Source organism: Phyllobates terribilis, unplaced genomic scaffold (assembly GCF_046119375.1).
Source record: "Phyllobates terribilis strain yellow unplaced genomic scaffold, ASM4611937v1 Scaffold_14__1_contigs__length_39327217, whole genome shotgun sequence".
In the NCBI taxonomy this organism is placed as follows: Eukaryota; Metazoa; Chordata; class Amphibia; order Anura; family Dendrobatidae; genus Phyllobates; species Phyllobates terribilis.
Genome location: NW_027362774.1, coordinates 2,946,018 through 2,967,432, shown reverse-complemented (window position 1 = coordinate 2,967,432; position 21,415 = coordinate 2,946,018). Strand labels below are relative to the sequence as shown.

At 52.2% G+C, this 21,415-nt stretch overlaps 1 protein-coding gene across 1 annotated transcript in view; it reads left to right on the top strand.

Annotated features, from left to right (window-relative positions):
- Positions 1–21,133, top strand: part of VPS35 (VPS35 retromer complex component) — a 58,229-nt gene extending 37,096 nt beyond the window's left edge. The window contains 9 exon segments of the mRNA XM_073659639.1: positions 2,964–3,060; positions 3,964–4,112; positions 5,427–5,634; positions 5,708–5,863; positions 13,883–14,005; positions 14,118–14,297; positions 16,841–17,080; positions 17,904–18,047; positions 19,663–21,133. Coding sequence (XP_073515740.1) covers positions 2,964–3,060; positions 3,964–4,112; positions 5,427–5,634; positions 5,708–5,863; positions 13,883–14,005; positions 14,118–14,297; positions 16,841–17,080; positions 17,904–18,047; positions 19,663–19,842 — 1,477 coding nt within the window. The 3' untranslated portion in view covers positions 19,843–21,133.
- The last annotated feature ends 282 nt before the right edge of the window (positions 21,134–21,415 follow it).

Sequence of the window (21,415 nt, the reverse complement as noted above, 5' to 3'; positions counted from 1 at the left end):
CACCGGAGGCCGCCCTGCCGCTTTCCCTCTGCCCCCCACCGGAGGCCGCCCTGCCGCTTTCCCTCTGCCCCCCACCGGAGGCCGCCCTGCCGCTTTCCCTCTGCCCCCCACCGGAGGCCGCCTGCCGCTTTCCCTCTGCCCCCCACCGGAGGCCGCCCTGCCGCTTTCCCTCTGCCCCCCACCGGAGGCCGCCCTGCCGCTTTCCCTCTGCCCCCCACCGGAGGCCGCCCTGCCGCTTTCCCTCTGCCCCCCACCGGAGGCCGCCCTGCCGCTTTCCCTCTGCCCCCCACCGGAGGCCGCCCTGCCGCTTTCCCCTCTGCCCCCCACCGGAGGCCGCCCTGCCGCTTTCCCTCTGCCCCCCACCGGAGGCCGCCCTGCCGCTTTCCCTCTGCCCCCCACCGAGGCCGCCCTGCCGCTTTCCCTCTGCCCCCCACCGGAGGCCGCCCTGCCGCTTTCCCTCTGCCCCCCACCGGAGGCCGCCCTGCCGCTTTCCCTCTGCCCCCCACCGGAGGCCGCCCTGCCGCTTTCCCTCTGCCCCCCACCGGAGGCCGCCCTGCCGCTTTCCCTCTGCCCCCCACCGGAGGCCGCCCTGCCGCTTTCCCTCTGCCCCCCACCGGAGGCCGCCCTGCCGCTTTCCCCTCTGCCCCCCACCGGAGGCCGCCCTGCCGCTTTCCCTCTGCCCCCCACCGGAGGCCGCCCTGCCGCTTTCCCTCTGCCCCCCACCGGAGGCCGCCCTGCCGCTTTCCCTCTGCCCCCCACCGGAGGCCGCCCTGCCGCTTTCCCTCTGCCCCCCACCGGAGGCCGCCCTGCCGCTTTCCCTCTGCCCCCCACCGGAGGCCGCCCTGCCGCTTTCCCTCTGCCCCCCACCGGAGGCCGCCCTGCCGCTTTCCCTCTGCCCCCCACCGGAGGCCGCCCTGCCGCTTTCCCTCTGCCCCCCACCGGAGGCCGCCCTGCCGCTTTCCCTCTGCCCCCCACCGGAGGCCGCCCTGCCGCTTTCCCTCTGCCCCCCACCGGAGGCCGCCCTGCCGCTTTCCCTCTGCCCCCCACCGGAGGCCGCCCTGCCGCTTTCCCTCTGCCCCCCACCGGAGGCCGCCCTGCCGCTTTCCCTCTGCCCCCCACCGGAGGCCGCCCTGCCGCTTTCCCTCTGCCCCCCACCGGAGGCCGCCCTGCCGCTTTCCCTCTGCCCCCCACCGGAGGCCGCCCTGCCGCTTTCCCTCTGCCCCCCACCGGAGGCCGCCCTGCCGCTTTCCCTCTGCCCCCCACCGGAGGCCGCCCTGCCGCTTTCCCTCTGCCCCCCACCGGAGGCCGCCCTGCCGCTTTCCCTCTGCCCCCCACCGGAGGCCGCCCTGCCGCTTTCCCTCTGCCCCCCACCGGAGGCCGCCCTGCCGCTTTCCCTCTGCCCCCCACCGGAGGCCGCCCTGCCGCTTTCCCTCTGCCCCCCACCGGAGGCCGCCCTGCCGCTTTCCCTCTGCCCCCCACCGGAGGCCGCCCTGCCGCTTTCCCTCTGCCCCCCACCGGAGGCCGCCCTGCCGCTTTCCCTCTGCCCCCCACCGGAGGCCGCCCTGCCGCTTTCCCTCTGCCCCCCACCGGAGGCCGCCCTGCCGCTTTCCCTCTGCCCCCCACCGGAGGCCGCCCTGCCGCTTTCCCTCTGCCCCCCACCGGAGGCCGCCCTGCCGCTTTCCCTCTGCCCCCCACCGGAGGCCGCCCTGCCGCTTTCCCTCTGCCCCCCACCGGAGGCCGCCCTGCCGCTTTCCCTCTGCCCCCCACCGGAGGCCGCCCTGCCGCTTTCCCTCTGCCCCCCACCGGAGGCCGCCCTGCCGCTTTCCCTCTGCCCCCCACCGGAGGCCGCCCTGCCGCTTTCCCTCTGCCCCCCACCGGAGGCCGCCCTGCCGCTTTCCCTCTGCCCCCCACCGGAGGCCGCCCTGCCGCTTTCCCTCTGCCCCCCACCGGAGGCCGCCCTGCCGCTTTCCCTCTGCCCCCCACCGGAGGCCGCCCTGCCGCTTTCCCTCTGCCCCCCACCGGAGGCCGCCCTGCCGCTTTCCCTCTGCCCCCCACCGGAGGCCGCCCTGCCGCTTTCCCTCTGCCCCCCACCGGAGGCCGCCCTGCCGCTTTCCCTCTGCCCCCCACCGGAGGCCGCCCTGCCGCTTTCCCTCTGCCCCCCACCGGAGGCCGCCCTGCCGCTTTCCCTCTGCCCCCCACCGGAGGCCGCCCTGCCGCTTTCCCTCTGCCCCCCACCGGAGGCCGCCCTGCCGCTTTCCCTCTGCCCCCCACCGGAGGCCGCCCTGCCGCTTTCCCTCTGCCCCCCACCGGAGGCCGCCCTGCCGCTTTCCCTCTGCCCCCCACCGGAGGCCGCCCTGCCGCTTTCCCTCTGCCCCCCACCGGAGGCCGCCCTGCCGCTTTCCCTCTGCCCCCCACCGGAGGCCGCCCTGCCGCTTTCCCTCTGCCCCCCACCGGAGGCCGCCCTGCCGCTTTCCCTCTGCCCCCCACCGGAGGCCGCCCTGCCGCTTTCCCTCTGCCCCCCACCGGAGGCCGCCCTGCCGCTTTCCCTCTGCCCCCCACCGGAGGCCGCCCTGCCGCTTTCCCTCCGCCCCCCACCGGAGGCCGCCCTGCCGCTTTCCCTCTGCCCCCCACCGGAGGCCGCCCTGCCGCTTTCCCTCCGCCCCCCACCGGAGGCCGCCCTGCCGCTTTCCCTCGGCGATTGGCGCCCCCCCCAGCAGCCGCCCTGCCTCTTTCCCTCCGCCCCTATAATGTGTATATAGGGGGGTTAGATTTCGTTTTCTGCCTTCAATGACAACAACCAGAGATATTTAAAATGGTGCGTAATTGAAATCTGAAGCATATTTATAGTTTGGAGACCTATTGACTAGATAGTGATTTAAGCTTTATTTGCCTAAAACCGTAAAACCCTATAACATGTTCTCTGGTGTGACCTTGCTCTGCCGCGTCTCCGCTGCTTTTTGCAGGTTAGCCCTGTTTGCACATCGTGAGGACGGACCTGGGATCCCTGCGGACATCAAGCTGTTTGACATTTTCTCCCAGCAGGTGGCCACAGTCATACAGGTGAGGGCACAAAGGTCGTTCTAGTATAATGCAGTGATGGCATATTGCTAGGCTGTGCCGTTGCTTTATGAACGTTGGGCGTCCGACCTGAGAGTTTAGGATCCGCAGCAGTAGGGGGCTGCACCCGTCCTCTACCTGTACTGTTCTTCCCCGGTCGCCCCACTGTGCAGCCCGGCTCCATTAAAGGGAAATGGTGCCTGCAGCTCCTTGTGTATACACGGAGGTTAGGAGCGATGCTCTGCAGTGAAAACCAGGTACTGGCTGCAGCACTGGTATACTCTGAATTGATGAGGGCTATGACTGTAAGTCCACCTCTATGATCAAAAAGTGACGGCAAGTCCTAGTGACGTGCCATCACTTCATGAAATGAGATTACCCCTTTTACTGAAGCCATCTTACATTGAGGATCATTATTGGACTGTTAGTGCCCCCAAAAAGCTGATGCTTGGTTGAAAATGGCTCCATGTTGGTGCTGTCTTCAGTTTTGCCTAATAGAAAGCCCGCTCCCTCTATTTATTATCACCTTTTGTTGGTGAGATGCCTGCTCCCTGTGTTAAACTACTTATGTGCAGCATTGGGGTTGGCTCTGGTCCCGGCCGCGGCGGGGTTAGCGCCGGCTCTGGTCCCGGCCGCGGCGGGGTTAGCGCCGGCTCTGGTCCCGGCCGCGGCGGGGTTAGCGCCGGCTCTGGTCCCGGCTGCGGCGGGGTCAGCGCCGGCTCTGGTCCCGGCCGCGGCGGGGTTAGCGCCTGCTCTGGTCCCGGCACTGTACATTCACAGCACTATATGGACACTACATCCTCCCAGCTCCATCATATGCAGCAAACAGAGGGGAGAGTTGGAGGTTGGAGGGGTATTTTCTTTTGACAGACATATGATGCTTCCTAACCTTTTCCTTGCCCGCAGTCTCGGCAGGACATGCCCTCAGAAGACGTCGTTTCTTTGCAAGTGTCTCTTATTAACTTGGCCATGAAGTGCTATCCTGATCGAGTGGATTATGTTGATAAAGTTCTGGAGACGACGGTGGAAATCTTCAACAAGCTGAACCTTGAGCAGTGAGTAGATGAGAATAATAGATCGTCCGTGAAAACCCCGCAGAATGCGTCCTCCGGAGCTGACGTTCCCGGCTATTCTGCAGCATTGTGTCATCTGTCAGACGTGTCATCATTACACATCGTCAGCAGATGTGAACACGGCTCTATTAGAGAGTAATCATCACATCATGAGAAGTTCTGCAACTTTCTCGTAGACCTTCCTCACCATTTCCAACATCTGTAAGATGATCGCTGCTGAATTGCTACAGTGTAACCGTTCAGGTAAAGCAAATCATCCCGGACTTCTGCGGGTCAAAGTGGAGACCCTGTGCCCATAGAAATCAATGGGGTTCTGAGCAGTTATGATTCCCTCAGCCCCTCCATCCATATAGACTATTGGTGGAGGTGGGTGGTCTGATCTCTGGGACCCCTAATGTACCCCAAAAGTACGAAGTAGGATTATATAAGGATGGGTGTCAGGACCTGGATATGGCCAAGAATTTTTCCATTATCTGACAGCAAGCAGAGATCTTAAATAGTTTCAGAACTCTTCATCGTACATTTATTAAGTTTTGTTCACGTAACACCAGAAATCACATTATCCACAGTCCTGGCAGCTTCAGGCGCCGGTCACCGCGACCCATTGTACCCAGCTGCCTGTGCGCCGTTCATGCCGGCGGCTCCGTGCCGCGTGCGCCGCCGCTCTGGTCCTATTACTCCGACTCTCACCTCCGTGTCTCGTCCGGGCGGCCGCTGATGACCCCTCTTCATGCCACAAACAAGTGTATAAATAGCCGGCACATCTCGTTCCCTCCGACGCAGCGGCTTTTGGTGACGGCTGCTCCGATCCATGGTCAGGTCTCATGTTTTGTCGGATATCTCGGTGTGAGAATCGCTTTGTAATTTTTTGCTTTGATGACGGAGAGGAGAAAAGTTGTTGCTTAGGAAACCGTTCTCTAACGAGCTGTGGTCCTGTGTCCCTTCATGTGGAGCCGCTCGTTAAAGGGAAAGAAGTCGCTGCTCTATATGATGTGTTGACACAGAGCTGCACTCACTATTCTGCTGGTGCAGTCACTGTGTACATACATTACATTACTGATCCTGAGTTACATCCTGTATTATACTCCAGAGCTGCACTCACTATTCTGCTGGTGCAGTCACTGTGTACATACATTACATTACTGATCCTGAGTTACATCCTGTATTATACCCCAGAGCTGCACTCACTATTCTGCTGGTGCAGTCACTGTGTACATACATTACATTACTGATCCTTAGTTATATCCTGTATTATACTCCAGAGCTGCACTCACTAATATCTGCTGTACCTTCCAGCATCGCCACTAGCAGCGCTGTCTCCAAGGAGCTGACACGGCTCCTGAAGATCCCGGTGGACACTTACAATAACATCCTGACCGTTCTGAAGCTGAAGCACTTCTACCCGCTCTTTGAATACTTTGACTACGAGTCCAGGAAGAGCATGAGCTGCTACGTGCTGAGCAGCGGGCTGGAGTACAACACGGAGGTCGGCTCCCAGGAGCAGGTAATGAGCGCGGCGCCTCCCGCCTGTCCGCCATGTCCAGACTGCTTTGCATTATCACTGGCTTCGTTGACAGGTGGACGCCATCATGAATCTGGTATCGACGCTCATCCAGGACCAGCCAGACCAGCCAGCAGAAGACCCCGACCCTGAGGACTTTGCTGACGAGCAGGGTCTCGTCGGGAGGTTCATCCACCTTCTGAGGTCCGACGACCCCGACCAGCAGTACCTGGTGAGGAACGTCCTAGCAATGGCCGGTCATTGATTAATGGAAGAGCTTGTATGTCTTTCGTCCGCCTTTGTAGACTACCCGCACTTCCCTCACCCGTCCATGGGGGGGCGCTGCACATCACTGTTAAAGATCAGGAGATTGACTATTACTTTTTCTGGCGGTGGGTAAGGTATCGCTGTATAATGAGGCATGGTTGCAGTTTTTGACTATTTTGGGGGCCTTTTAGGTAGAGTAAGAGCGGACTTCTCGCCGCTCCGTCTAATTCGCAGATGGCTGCATATCTCTCCGGCTCCGTTACATGTCATACAGATAATTGCTTTTATTGTGCTCGTTCCATCGGAGCGCTGCGCTCCTCTTACCGTCCAATATCCTAATTCTCAGCCCAGATTTAATATCCTTTATCATCTCATGGAATCGCGGCAGATGTCTGGCCGTGAATCAGCGCGGCCCCCTGACACTGCCGATAATGGTGTATATGGCGGCGTAACACCCTCCGCTACGTCAATCACAGCGCTCTGAGCGCCTCGCTGTGAAGATAACATTGTAGGATTTGTCGTGTTGCAATGTCTAGAGCTTCGCTCGTTACAGAAACTACAACCCCCCCCCAATGCTGAGAGTTGTAGTTTCCGCTGATTGCTTCTGTAAATGTGCAATGGAAGAAGCCGCTTTGGAGAAGGGCAGCGAGCGCTCCGATCTTCTCTTCTGTGTAAACGAGGTCACCGCCTGCGCTCTGCCAGCACTCATCGTGCAGCGCGGGAAAGTACTGATTAAGTCGCCTCCCGAGGAGACTTGTTACTGCTCCTGCGGCGGCTTTAGCTGTCGACACCAGCGCTGCTGACAGCTCGTCATTGTCATGGAAGGAAGCGATGTCTCCTTGAGTGTCCAGTGTTTACCGAACAAATGACAAGATTCACAGCGCGCTTCATCTCGTCCGACCGGGAGGAGGGAGAAGACGTCGCCACTGGGCAGAATCAAGCCGCAAAAAACAGGGAAGGACTGAAGAAGAAAGGAGCCGGCATTGTGTCCCCCCGCCACCCTGGCACGCGGAACTTATATATATCTCTATCCATATCCTTTGGCGTTTTACCTATTTTGTTACTTTACAACCTGTGTTTACGTATTTTTGTAATCCGATTTGTGTGTGATACATCAGCACTAAGCAGTCTAAGTTGGTGAAGTGAGACAAATATACGTATAAATGACATTTTTGGCTTAAATAACTCAAAATTGGTATGTGCATATGTATTCACCCCTTTTTGCTATGAAGCCACTAAAAATTTTTAGAGCAAGCAATTCCCTTCATAAGTCACATTATTAGTGACAGGAAGTCCACATGTGTGCAATCTAAGTGTCACATGGTCGGTCGGTATATACACTTTATCTTATCAAAAAGGCCACAGAGACTACAACACCATGAAGACCAAGGCGATCTCCAAGGAGCACCGCGGAGACCAAGGCGATCTCCAAGGAGCACCGCGGAGAGCAAGGCGATCTCCAAGGAGCACCACGGAGACCAAGGCGATCTCCAAGGAGCACCGCGGAGACCAAGGCGATCTCCAAGGAGCACCGCGGAGACCAAGGCGATCTCCAAGGAGCACCGCGGAGACCAAGGCGATCTCCAAGGAGCACCGCGGAGACCAAGGCGATCTCCAAGGAGCACCTCGGAGACCAAGGCGATCTCCAAGGAGCACCGCGGAGACCAAGGCGATCTCCAAGCAAGTCAGGGTTGGCTTATAAAAAATATCCCAATCTTTGATGATCCCCCTGGAGCACAATCAAATCCATTATCATCAAATGGAAAGAACATGGTACTACAAGAAACCTGCCATGAGAGGGTGCCCACCAAAACACTCAGCCCGGGCAAGAAGGGCATTAATCCGAGAGGCAGCATAGAGACCAAAGGTAACCCTGAAGGCGATTCAGAGTTCCCAAGCAGAGACTGGTGTATCTGTCCATATGACCACAATAAGCCGTTCACTCTATAGAGGTGGCCTTTATGAAAGAGGGGGGCAGAAAAAAAGCCTTTTATTACACACAAAAATTGTAAGGCTCGTTTTGAGTTTGCCAAAATATGTGAGAGACTCCCCAAATATATGGAGGAAGGTGCTGTGGTCAGCAGTGACCAAAACTGACCTTTTTGTCCACCAAGGTAAACGCTATGTCTGGCACCAAACCAACACAGCTCATCACCCCAAGAACACCATCCCCACAGTGAAACATGGTGGTGGCAACATCATGCTGTGGGGATGATTCTCGGCAGCAGGGACAGGGAAAATGGTCTGAGTCGATGGGAAGATGAATGGTGCGAAATACAGGGATATTCTTGTGCAAAACCTGTTTCAGTGATTTGAGACTGAGACAGAGGTTCACCTTCCAACAAGACAATGACCCAAAGCATACTGCTAAAGCAACACTCGAGTGATTTAAGAGGAAACGGGTAAATGTTCTGGAGTGGCAGAGTCACATCCCAGACCTAAATCCAATGGAGAATCTGTGGTCAGACCAGAAGATTGTTGTTCAGCAGAGGAAACCATTTAACTTGAAGGAGCTGAAGCAGTTTTGCCTTGATGAATGGGCAAAACACCAAAAATGCCAAGGGGGTGAATACTTTCGCAAGCCACTGTATGTGACTGATTCATGAAGTCACGTGTGGTAGTTATTCCTTGGTGCATTTTGTCATGATTGCACATTTGCCTTCATGCAACCTTCACATGTTACTGATTCCTTTGCCAAAGTTGTATGTGATGGCGGCAATGACGTCTCGTTGCTCTGCAGTCTTCTGCTGTTCTCCTGCTCCCGAGATCAATACTCCACTATTTAATCCCGCCGGGCTGCCGAGGGGCCTCTTCTGTAAATGCTAACGGATTCATTATCTTATTCATTACTAATTTAATTGGCTTGAATTGAACCAACAGCAACAACCGTGCAACAAGTGGGAATTTCTGTACAAAAACCCCTATGTGACTTCTGATCCCCGCTCGGACCGCGCCGTAATGGATTCTTGTGTTTTTTCTTTTCACTTTAAATTGCCGCACGTTTCGCTTTCCAGGATCAATTAGGACCACGGGAGGTCGGCTGCAAGCAGATGTCTTCTGTGTTCACGGAAGCTGCAGTCCTTATTCTTTCACAATTAACCCCACAAATGGGGATTTCTTGCATTATCTCACCTCTCTGAAGACTGAAATAAAGCAAAACCTTTGAAAGCTTCTGAAACCCGTTCGTGCGTGCGTGGAGTATCCCTGGGAGCCGCTCGCTTGCATTCTTAATTGTGTCATTTAGCACATTCTTAAGACGTGTAGACACGGGGTTCATTTCAGAGAAGCTTCCTATTCTGCCGTGCGATTTTTGGGGGAGGGAGCCGATCTGTATTTGCCCATTATTCTTGTATTAATCTCACAATGGTTCCATTTTTATGGCGAATGAATATATATATATATTTTTCTTTTAGAGAGAAATTACACAGCACTTGGCACAATGTGGTACTGTTCATGCAAGAGTCACGTTTGCTTTATTCTCTTCTAAAAGCTACAAGAATTTCTATTTTGTGTTGGCTGAGACTTCCCGCTGGGAGAGGGGAGAGAGAGCTGCAGCTGCATAGGCGATCACTGATCTGTTACTGCAGTGATTCTACACAGAGAAATCCAGTCTTGTAGTTTTGGCAGTATGTTCTTTCACAAGGTACCTAGTCTAAATGTATCTTGCTATATTCCAGTCTCCTTGATGGAGCCCCATGTGCTGTGACTTCCTGCTGTGAGAGAGGAGAGAGAGCTGCTGCTTCACTATCACTCACTGATCTGTTACTGCAGTGATTCTACATAGAGAAATCCAGTCTTGTGGCTTTGGCAATATTTTCTTTCACAAGTTAAGCAGACTGAAATACACTGCTCAAAAAAATAAAGGGAACACTGAAATACCCCATCCTAGATCTGAATGAATGAAATCTTCTCATTGAATACTTTGTTCTGTACAAAGTTGAATGTGCTGACAACAAAATCACACACAAATAATCAATGGAAATCACATTTATTAACCAATGGAGGCCTGGATTTGGAGTCACCCCCAAAATTAAAGTGGAAAAACACACTACAGGCTGATCCAACCATGATGTAATGTCCTTAAAACAAGTCAAAATGAAGCTCCGTATTGTGTGTGGCCTCCACGTGCCTGTATGACCTCCCTACAACGCCTGGGCATGCTCCTGATGAGGCTGAGTATTGTGTGTGGCCTCCACGTGCCTGTATGACCTCCCTACAACGCCTGGGCATGCTCCTGATGAGGCTCAGTATTGTGTGTGGCCTCCACGTGCCTGTATGACCTCCCTACAACGCCTGGGCATGCTCCTGATGAGGCTCAGTATTGTGTGTGGCCTCCACGTGCCTGTATGACCTCCCTACAACGCCTGGGCATGCTACTGATGAGGTTGCGGATGGTCTCCTGTGGGATCTCCTCCCAGACCTGGACTAAAGCATCCCGCCAACTCCTGGACAGTCTATGCTGCAACGTGACGTTGGTGGATGGAGCGAGACACGATGTCCCAGATGTGCTCAATCGGATTCAGGTCTGGGGAACGGGCGGGCCAGTCCATAGCTTCAATGCCTTCATCTTGCAGGAACTGCTGACACACTCCAGCCACATGAGGTCTGGCATTGTCCTGCATTAGGAGGAACCCAGGGCCAACCGCACCAGCATATGGTCTCACAAGGGGTCTGAGGATCTCATCTCGGTACCTAATGGCAGTCAGGCTACCTCTGGCGAGCACATGAAGGGCTGTGCGGCCCTCCAAAGAAATGCCACCCCACACCATTACTGAGCCACTGCCAAACCGGTCATGCTGAAGGATGTTGCAGGCAGCAGATCGCTCTCCACGGCGTCTCCAGACTCTGTCACGTCTGTCACGTGCTCAGTGTGAACCTGCTTTCATCGGTGAAGAGCACAGGGCGCCAGTGGCGACTTTGCCAATCCTGGTGTTCTGTGGCAAATGCCAAGCGTCCTGCACGGTGTTCGGCTGTGAGCACAACCCCCATCTGTGGACGTCGGGCCCTCAAACCACCCTCATGAAGTCTGTTTCTAACCGTTTGTGCAGACACATTTGTGGCCTGCTGGAGGTCATTTTGCAGGGCTCTGGCAGTGCTCCTCCTGTTCCTCCTTGCACAAAGGAGGAGGTAGCGATCCTGCTGCTGGGTTGTTGCCCTCCTATGGCTCCCTCCACATCTCCTGGTATCTGCTCCATGCTCTGGACACTGTGCTGACAGACACAGCTACCCTTCTTGCCACAGCTTGTACTGATGTGCGATCCTGGATGAACTGCACTACCTGAGCAACTTCTGTGGGTTGTACTGTAGACACCGCCTCATGCTACTGTACCTCTAGGGGTGAGAGCAATGGCAAAATGAAAAAGTGACCAAAACAGCAGCCAAAAAGGATGAGAACAGAGAAATGGTCTGTGGTCACCACCTGCAGAACCGCTCCTTTATAGGGGGTATCTTGCTAATTGCCGATCATTTCTACCAGTTGTCTGTTCCATTTGCACAACAACAGGAGAAATTGATTCACAATCGGTTGCTTCATAACTGGACAGGTAGATTTCACAGAAGTGTTATTGACTTGGAGTTACATTGTGTTGTTTAAGTGTTCCCTTTATTTTTTTAAGCAGTGTATAAAGAAATATTTACAATCTCGTTTATGGAGATCCTTATGCTGCGACTTCCTGCTGGAAGAGGGGAGAGAGAGCTTCTGCTTCACAGCCCATCACTGATCAGTACTGGCAGAACTAAAAGACTGTACAGCCAATACATTAATCATTTCTATGAAGTAAAACTGCTAAAAATGTAAAAACAAAAATTTTGTGCAACTCGTAGTAGGACAAAAATGTTTCAACTTTTTTGGCGGTTTTTATGCCACTTCCGGCCAGTCCCAAATCCAGGAGAAGGAGTGTCCTGTCAAAATTCCACATTATTTATGACACACAAGTGGAGTAATTTTATGACAGAAATGTACGCCAGTCGCTGGCTAGAGTAACCTTTCTGTCGCTGGCGCCCCATAGTTGAGAGATTATGCCTCCTAATGAATTTGGCACGTCTTACTCCAGCACATGCTTAATTGAGACTTGCTCCAAATGCTGAGACTTCCTGCTAGTAGAGGGGAGAGAGCTGCTGCTTTATTGTCCATCACGGATCTGTTACTGCGGTGATAGGTAATACTGAGAAAACTACAAGACTCGTTCTGCAACAATCTAAATAGACTCAGATCAGAATCTCTATTCCAGTTTTCTTGATGGAGCTCAACTGCTGAGATTTCCTGCTGCTAGAGGGGAGAGAGAGCTGCTGCTTCACAGTCAATCACTGATCTGTTACTGCTGCGATTTATACATGAGGAAATTCTGAAGAAACTATAAGACTGTGTGCCCTGCAGCAGTCTACGTAGGTTATGATCAGAATCTCTCTATAGTCCAGATTTCTTGATAGAGCTCAACTTCTGAGACTTCCTGCTGGTAGAGGGGAGAGAGAGCTGCTGCTTCATAGTTTATCACTGATCTGTTACTGAGTTGATAAGAAATACTGAACCAACTAAAGGATTGTCATGTTCTGCAACAGTCTAAATATATTTCAGTCTCCGTGATGGAGCTCAACTACTCAGACTTCCTGCTGCTAGAGGGGAGAGAGAGCTGCTGCTTCACAGTCAATCACTGATCTGTTACTGCTGCGATTTATACATGAGGAAATTCTGAAGAAACTATAAGACTGTGTGCCCTGCAGCAGTCTACGTAGGTTATGATCAGAATCTCTCTATAGTCCAGATTTCTTGATAGAGCTCAACTTCTGAGACTTCCTGCTGGTAGAGGGGAGAGAGAGCTGCTGCTTCATAGTTTATCACTGATCTGTTACTGAGTTGATAAGAAATACTGAACCAACTAAAGGATTGTCATGTTCTGCAACAGTCTAAATATATTTCAGTCTCCGTGATGGAGCTCAACTACTCAGACTTCCTGCTGGTAGAGAGGAGAGAGAGCTGCTGCTTCACAGTCCATCACTACTCTGTTACTGCAGTCATTTATACAGAAGGAACAGCTGACAAAACTACAAGACTGTGTTTTGCAACAATCTAAGTAGACCAAGAACAGAATGTTTCTATAGCTCAGTCTTCTTAATCAACTGCTGGGACTTCCTGCTGGTAGAGGGGGGAGAGAGCTGCTGTACAGCCGATCACTGATCTACTACTGCGGTTATTTCTGTGTAGAGAAACCCTAACAAAACTGCAAGACAGTATGTTCTGCAACAATGTATCTAGACCAAGAACAGAATCTTTCTCTATAGTCCAATCTCTTAGGTGGAGCTCCATGTGCTGTGACTTTCTGCTGGTAGAGGGGGGAGAGAGCTGCTTCACAGACCCAGAATTTATACATAGATCAATACTTCAAGAAAACAAGTTTTGTAGTTGTTGTTTTTTTAGAGGGGGGTCTTACTGTATATGTTTTTTGTTCAGTCCTTCAGTCTTTCTCATTACTGTGGTTCTTACGGAGCAGCAGGGTCGTGTCATTGACTACTGATAATGATCAGTTCCTATTAAGTTGGGTTTGCCATGTTACCATCTCTAGTTTCCCGGGGGTCATTATCTCTGTGGTCGGACTGGTTAATTGGAAGGTTTGGGTCTGTTCTGCCGTCATTGATTAGCTGGTGTCCTGAGAACGGACCGACTCCAGCTCGTGATAAAAGAACCGTTCTGTACAGACATGGTTCATTATTCCGCCATAATGACCCGCTACAGCATAATGGAGAAGAGCCGAGAGAAGCAATGAGGAAAAGCATAGATACTAATAGAGGCACCCGATCAGTCAGCATGACATGCTGCCTGTCTGTAATGGTCGTTATGAGTTCTGCTCTGGGGGGGGGGGGGCACTTAAAGGGGTTGTCCAGAATAAGAAATAATTAAGGTCATCTGGTACTGCAGCCTTTCTCCATTCCGATTTCTTTATTTAATTGTCTCTGCATTTCCTTATTTATTTATTTTTTTTTTTTTAAGATCCTGAACACGGCTCGAAAGCATTTTGGGGCAGGCGGGAATCAGAGAATCCGTTTCACGTTACCGCCGCTGGTGTTTGCAGCGTATCAGCTCGCTTTCCGGTACAAAGAAAACTCCAAAGTAGTAAGCAAACTTTTCCTCTTTTGCATCTAGATCACCTATAAAGGGATATGAGTATGTGTGCAAACCTAAAAAAGTTCTTGGTCACTTATTCCTCTGTTCTCACCCCGTGCAGGATGATAAGTGGGATAAGAAGTGTCAGAAGATCTTCTCCTTCGCTCACCAGACGATCAGCGCGTTAATTAAAGCCGAATTGGCGGAGTTGCCCCTTAGACTGTTCCTTCAAGGGGCCTTGGCAGCTGGAGAAATTGGATTTGAGAACCACGAGACGGTGGCCTATGAATTCATGTCTCAGGTAATGATCCGCCCGCGGCTGTCACCTTTTTCCCACTTGCTGTCACTCGGCTGATGACCTCGCCGTCTCGCTTTTCTTTTATCTGGGGGCGTCTTGGAAAATCGCTCCTTCACAGAACATTGACTTCTCCATGGCAGAGGCCCATCAAGGCCATTAACCCTTTTAATAGCCTCCACTAATTTTTAAGTATTTCTACTCTTACTGGTTAAGCCTTTATATTATTTATTATTATTATTTATACTTACTGTGTTTGTATCAACTTTGCAAACGTTATATTTCTGTCTTTCCGAGTTACAAAAATATAAATGGGCAGATGGGAGCGTAATTATGTTTAAGTGGTGGTTATTTGTATTTTATTATTTCGTTATATATTTATTTTAATTAAAAAAGAATATATATATATATATACACAGTACAGACCAAAAGTTTGGACACGCCTCATTTAAAGATTTTTCTGTTTTTTCAGGAGTATGAAAATTGTACATTCACACTGAAGGCATCAAAACTATGAATTACCACATGTGGAATTATATACTTAACAAAAAAGTGTGAAACACCTGAAAATATGTCTTATATTCTAGGTTCATCAAAGTAGCCACCTTTTGCTTTGATGACTGCTTTGCACACTCTTGGCACTCTCTTGATGAGCTTCAAGAGGTAGTCACCGGAAATGGTTTTCCAACAACCTTGAAGGAGTTCCCAGAGATGCTTAGCACTTGTTGGCCCTTTTGCCTTCACTCTGCAGTCCAGCTCACCCCAAACCATCTCGATTGGGTTCAGGTCTGGTGACTGTGGAGGCCAGGTCATCTGGCGTAGCCCCCCATCACTCTCCTTCTTGGTCAAATAGCCCTTACACAGCCTGGAGGTGTGTTTCGGGTCATTGTCCTGTTGAAAAATAAATGATGGTCCAGCTAATCGCAAACCGGATGGAATAGCATGCCGCTGCAAGATGCTGTGGTAGCCATGCTGGTTCAGTATGCCTTCAATTTTGAATAAATCCCCAACAGTGTCACCAGCAAAGCACCCCCACACCATCACACCTCCTCCTCCATGCTTCACGGTGGGAACCAGGCATGTAGAGTCCATCCGTTCACCTTTTCTGCGTCACACAAAGACACGGTGGTTGGAACCAAAGATCTCATATTTGGACTCATCAGACCAAAGCACAGATTTCCACTGGTCTAATGTCCATTCCTTGTGTTCTTTAGCCCAAACAAGTCTCTTCTGCTTGTTGCCTGTCCTTAGCAGTGGTTTCCTAGCAGCTATTTTACCATGAAGACCTGCTGCACAAAGTCTCCTCTTAACAGTTGTTGAAGAGATGTGTCTGCTGCTAGAACTCTGTGTGGCATTGACCTGGTCTCTAATCTGAGCTTCTGTTAACCTGCGATTTCTGAGGCTGGTGACTCGGATAAACTTATCCTCAGAAGCAGAGGTGACTCTTGGTCTTCCTTTCCTGGGGCGGTCCTCATGTGAGCCAGTTTCTTTGTAGCACTTGATGGTTTTTACCACTGCACTTGGGAACACTTTCAAAGTTTACCCAATTTTCCAGACTGACTGACCTTCATTTCCTAAAGTAATGATGGCCACTCGTTTTTCTTTACTTAGCTGCTTTTTTCTTGCCATAATACAAATTCTAACAGTCTATTCAGTAGGACTATCAGCTGTGTATCCACCAGACTTCTGCACAACACAACTGATGGTCCCAACCCCATTTATAAGGCAAGAAATCCCACTTATTAAACCTGACATGGCACACCTGTGAAGTGAAAACCATTTCCGGTGACTACCTCTTGAAGCTCATCAAGAGAATGCCAAGAGTGTGCAAAGCAGTCATCAAAGCAAAAGGTGGCTACTTTGAAGAACCTAGAATATAAGACATATTTTCAGTTGTTTCACACTTTTTTGTTAAGTATATAATTCCACATGTTGTAATTCATAGTTTTGATGCCTTCAGTGTGAATTGTACAATTTTCATAGTCATGAAAATACAGAAAAATCTTTAAATGAGAAGGTGTGTCCATTTAATTTTTTATATTTTATTTGTCTTTTAATATAATGTATAAAATAATGGCAAAAATGATTAGAATAAAATATTTAACCATTTTTGATGCTAATAATAATTAAAATGTTATAATATTATTATTATTAATAATAATATTATTATTACATCTTTATTTCCCCCAGAATTTTATAGCTTACATAATTAATCTACATTTGCTGTCATTTAATAGAAATCTAATTTTTTTTTCTTTCTTTTGCCATCATCTTGTCTTAATTTAGTTCTGTTCGCACAGCTGAGGGTTTGCCGCTGTGTATTGTAGCAGCACATGAGCGAAAAGCTCCTAGCTCTTATCTGTTATACATTATAGCAAATATGTAGAGCTGCGGTGTAAAGCATGGGGGAGGGAGTGAACAGCAGCCTATGAAGAGATGACGCTGCTTTCTGACTACCTGAGACATCCGTTAGAGGTGGCAGCCTCTAGTTTTCCTTGATGTATACGGTATATACTTATGACAACTTGAGCTTTATATCTGATCCACAGGCATTTTCCCTGTACGAAGACGAGATCAGCGATTCGAAGGCTCAGCTGGCGGCCATCACCCTCATCATCGGTACCTTTGAGAGGATGAAATGTTTCAGCGAAGAAAACCACGAGCCCCTGAGGACGCAGAGCGCTCTGGCTGCCTCCAAGCTCCTGAAGAAGCCGGACCAGTGCCGGGCCGTCAGCACCTCCGCTCATCTCTTCTGGTCCGGGCGCAACACAGATAAGAACGGCGAAGAGGTGAGAACTGGACTGAAGCAATCCTGGACTTCTCTCCTATTTAAAGGGCTCCAGGGACTGCCGCTGTTTGGTTGTGAAGGGGTTAATGAGCCAGTGAATCACACAACCTCTTTACAGACAGCGGAGCTCCGGGCGCCCATCGCAGGCTGCGTGTTCTCAGCCACCAGCCCCACTTCTGAGAAAGGACAATATGCGATGAGTCTTTGTATTCCCATCATGGCTCCTTGGCCTTGAGCCGCATTCTGCCCGTCATGAGTCAGTCGTCCTGAGCACCTCATCAGCTGCTGAGGGGGAGAGACGTCGTGTTAGGACTCGTGAGCCGGGGGGTAATGGTTTCACTCTGTGCTTGACAGCAGTCACCCACTCGTACTCAGTCTTCCGCCCCTCGGCCTCCAGACTTCTTACTTTTTTCTATGTTCCTTTTGTCTCCTGCGCTTGTCATGGCCTCCACATTCCTGCACGGCCTTTCTGCATCCAGCTCCGTCATCGTTATATAAAAAAACATAGAAAAAAGTACACCCTCACCTCCTCGTCCGATTACTGTAAGTCGTTACGGATCAGTGTTTTCCCCTCTGCAATCTGTTCTGAATGCAGCATCCGGGCGCAAATTTCCATCTAACTGCACTGGTTGCCTACCGGTCCTCCCCGCGCCGCCGCGCCTACCGGTCCTCCCCACGCCGCCGCGCCTACCGGTCCTCCCCACGCCTGAAGGTTTCTTTTCTAAGTTCTTTGCGTTTCGGAGGAGCCCCTTCAGCAGGGAAACGTAGAAGGTATCGGCGCGTTCCCTCTCAATTACTGCGAGTTCCTGCTTTTTGTTTTTTAGATTCACAGCGGCAAGCGGGTGATGGAGTGTCTGAAGAAGGCTCTGAAGATCGCTAATCAGTGCATGGACCCTTCACTACAAGTGCAGCTCTTCATCGAAATCCTCAACAGATACATCTACTTCTACGAGAAGGAAAACGATGCGGTACGCGAGCTCCTCTCATCACGCCGACCTTTCTTCTCTCCTGCACACCCTTCATTATCCTGCAGCAAGTTTTCAGGATGGTTTTGAAGAGTCGCGATCAAATGCCGCTGATTAGTTGGGGGGGGTGTAGAATACAGATGCGAAGGGTCCTCAGATCCGGGAAGAAATCCTCTAATTATCCTCCTATGTGATAAAGCGCCGGCGTCGGGTTTATTTCATGTTTTATGGATCAGGATTGAGGTGATGTCCCCGTCATTGATGACTGTGTCGGGGAAGATCTGAGCGTCTGATGGTTTAGTGAGGTGGTAATAGGGGGGTCTGCACAGTAATCTCTCCTCGAGCAGGATCAGGGGTCCATGGTCCTTACCGCCCCGGTGATAATTGCTTGTCGCTTGTAAGCTAATTACTTTGACATTTCTGCAGCCCGATGTAAACGTGGTCCTTGTTCTGAGGACGCAGCTTGTTTTTCTTGGAAAAATCTTAACAACTGCCAAGTTCATCTGGGGCCTGCGCTCACTCCCAGGGGGGGGCCTGCGCTCACTCCCAGGGGGGGGGCCTGTGCTCACTCCCAGGGGGGGGGGGTCCTGCGCTCACTCCCAGGGGGGGGGGTCCTGCGCTCACTCCCAGGGGGGGGGGTCCTGCGCTCACTCCCAGGGGGGGGGGGCGCCTGCGCTCACTCCCAGGGGGGGGGGGCCTGCGCTCACTCCCAGGGGGGGGGGGCCTGCGCCCACTCCCAGGGGGGGGGGGCCTGCGCCCACTCCCAGGGGGGGGGGGGCCTGCGCCCACTCCCAGGGGGGGGGGGCCTGCGCCCACTCCCAGGGGGGGGGGGGCCTGCGCCCACTCCCAGGGGGGGGGGGGCCTGCGCCCACTCCCAGGGGGGGGGGGGGGTCCTGCTCTCACTCCCCGGGAGGGAGGGGGGAGGGAGGGGTCCTGCTCTCACTCCCCGGGGGGGGGGGGGGTCCTGCTCTCACTCCCCGGGAGGGAGGGAGGGGGGGGGGTGGGTCTTGCTCTCACTCCCCGGGAGGGTGGGGGGGGTCCTGCTCTCACTCCCCGGGAGGGGGGTCCTGCTCTCACTCCCCGGGAGGGAGGGAGGGGGGGGGGGGTCCTGCTCTCACTCCCCGGGAGGGGGGGGGGGGTCCTGCTCTCACTCCCCGGGAGGGAGGGAGGGGGGGGGGGGTCCTGCTCTCACTCCCCGGGAGGGAGGGAGGGGGGGGGGGTCCTGCTCTCACTCCCCGGGAGGGAGGGGGGGGGGGTCCTGCTCTCACTCCGAGGGAGGGGGGGGGGGGGGGGGTCCTGCTCTCACTCCCCGGGAGGGAGGGGGGGGGGGGGTCCTGCTCTCACTCCCCGGGAGGGAGGGGGGGGGGTCCTGCTCTCACTCCCCGGGAGGGAGGGGGGGGGGGTCCTGCTCTCACTCCCCGGGAGGGGGGGGGGGGTCCTGCTCTCATCCTGGGGTTGACATTTCGGCAGTGGCACAGGTTTGACTCGGTGACATTTGGCTGGTATGGGAGGAGGTGGAGAGGCAGCCATTATCCACAGGTCTCATTCTTTTTTGATTGGCAGTTTAGACTTAGACCAAACGGCCGCCCCCCTAAACGTGCGCCGTTGTCTTTTTCAGGTCACCGTTCAGGTATTGAACCAACTGATCCAGAAGATCCGTGAAGACCTTCCCAACCTGGAGGCCAGCGAGGAGACGGAGCAGATAAACAAGCACTTCCACAACACTCTGGAACATTTACGTCTCCGGAAGGAGTCGCCGGAAGCTGAAGGGCCTGTATACGAGGGTCTCGTTCTGTGAAGCGAACCCCATCAGTCCCATCCGTCGTCCTCCGCCATGACTTCATCTTCTCTTCTGCTTTGATAATTTTTTTTTTAGAAATTCTGATTTTCTTAACCCCCCACCCTCAGTGATAGATTGTGCCTTTTTTTTTTTAGAAATGCCAAGTATTAAAACCATCAATTTCCAAATCATTTCGTAAGAAGTCCATGACTGCTTGCCAGGAGATTTGGCCGCACTTATGCTATCAACCCATTATATTTTGCCTTTTTGGTGATGAAGTTTGACACCAGTTTGTCAGGAATTAGGTTTTGGATCCAGGAGAATAAAGGCGATTGCCCACCTAGAGAAATAGATTTGTTAATTCTGCACCTCCAAATCTGCTGCGTAGTCGTAGTTACATTATGTAATTCTGCTGCCGCCACTAGAGGGAGCTCACTGCAGACTTGTGCAGACGTTGCAGAATTTTTTTTTTTTTCCCAAAAACTTGCGTTTTCGGCTTGAACCAACTAATTTTATCTTCTACACAGATCAAATTTACTAAATAGATGTAAATTAATAGCCACTGTTCTTATAGGAAATTGAAAATCCACAAAACCATAGAAAATCAATGCATTTATTCAGCAAAATTAATTATTTTTGCTTTTGGAGCATTGCTATTTCATGTTTGCTTCCTTTCCTGTAGCCGAGATTGTCCTTTCCGGCTTCCCTTCTAACTTTCTTGGATTTTCGGTGGCTCGGGAAAACCTCTAGAATATCCAGTATCATTGCATATAAAACTGTATGCAGTAAGCTCATAAGCTCCCCCTAGTGGTGGCTCCAGAATTTTTTTTCTTCGGTAACAGTCTATGCACTGGATTTGGGAGGTGAAGTAGGTGCCTATATCTCTGGGCTGGTAGCCATATTTCCTTAGAGGTCTCCTGTAATCTGTATTACTGTTGAGATCGGTCCATTTATACATCCTACTCACCTATTTTTATTTTTTTTTTCCTTTAGAATTTAATTAAAGCCGCAAGTGGCCTCCCTCCCCTATCAATTCCGGCTTGTATGGGATCATGTCTAGGGACGTATACAATTCCAGGACTGCGGAAGTTCTGTTTTAGTGATTGGGGCTCTGTGTTGTCCGGTCAGGGCCAGTACTGTGCGCAGCAGAGCTCCTTTATCATCAGGCGTTCGTATTCGAAGAAGTTGTGACGATCTATATAGTGTATGTATAACCATTCTTGTAAATTTAGATATAAATGAGGTATGCACATTTATTCAGTCTCATGATTTGCACCCGTGGTATAATAAAATGCCTATTAACCATTCAGATCATTGTGCTCTCTATAGGATCACTGCTACATCTCAGGGTAGTTAGATATTAATCACCTGTCCTGGCTCCAGCGCCAGGTTTCCTGTACCTCCGCTGTGCTCCGGCGCCAGGTTTCCTGTCCCTGCCCCCCCGTGCTCCGGCGTCAGGTTTCCTGTCCCCCCGCTGTGCTTCGGTGCCTGTCCTGTCGTCGTCCCCCCCCCCCTCCCCTGTGCTCCAGCGCCAGGTTTTCTGTCCCCCCCCCCTGTGCTCCAGCGCCAGGTTTTCTGTCCCCCCCCCCCC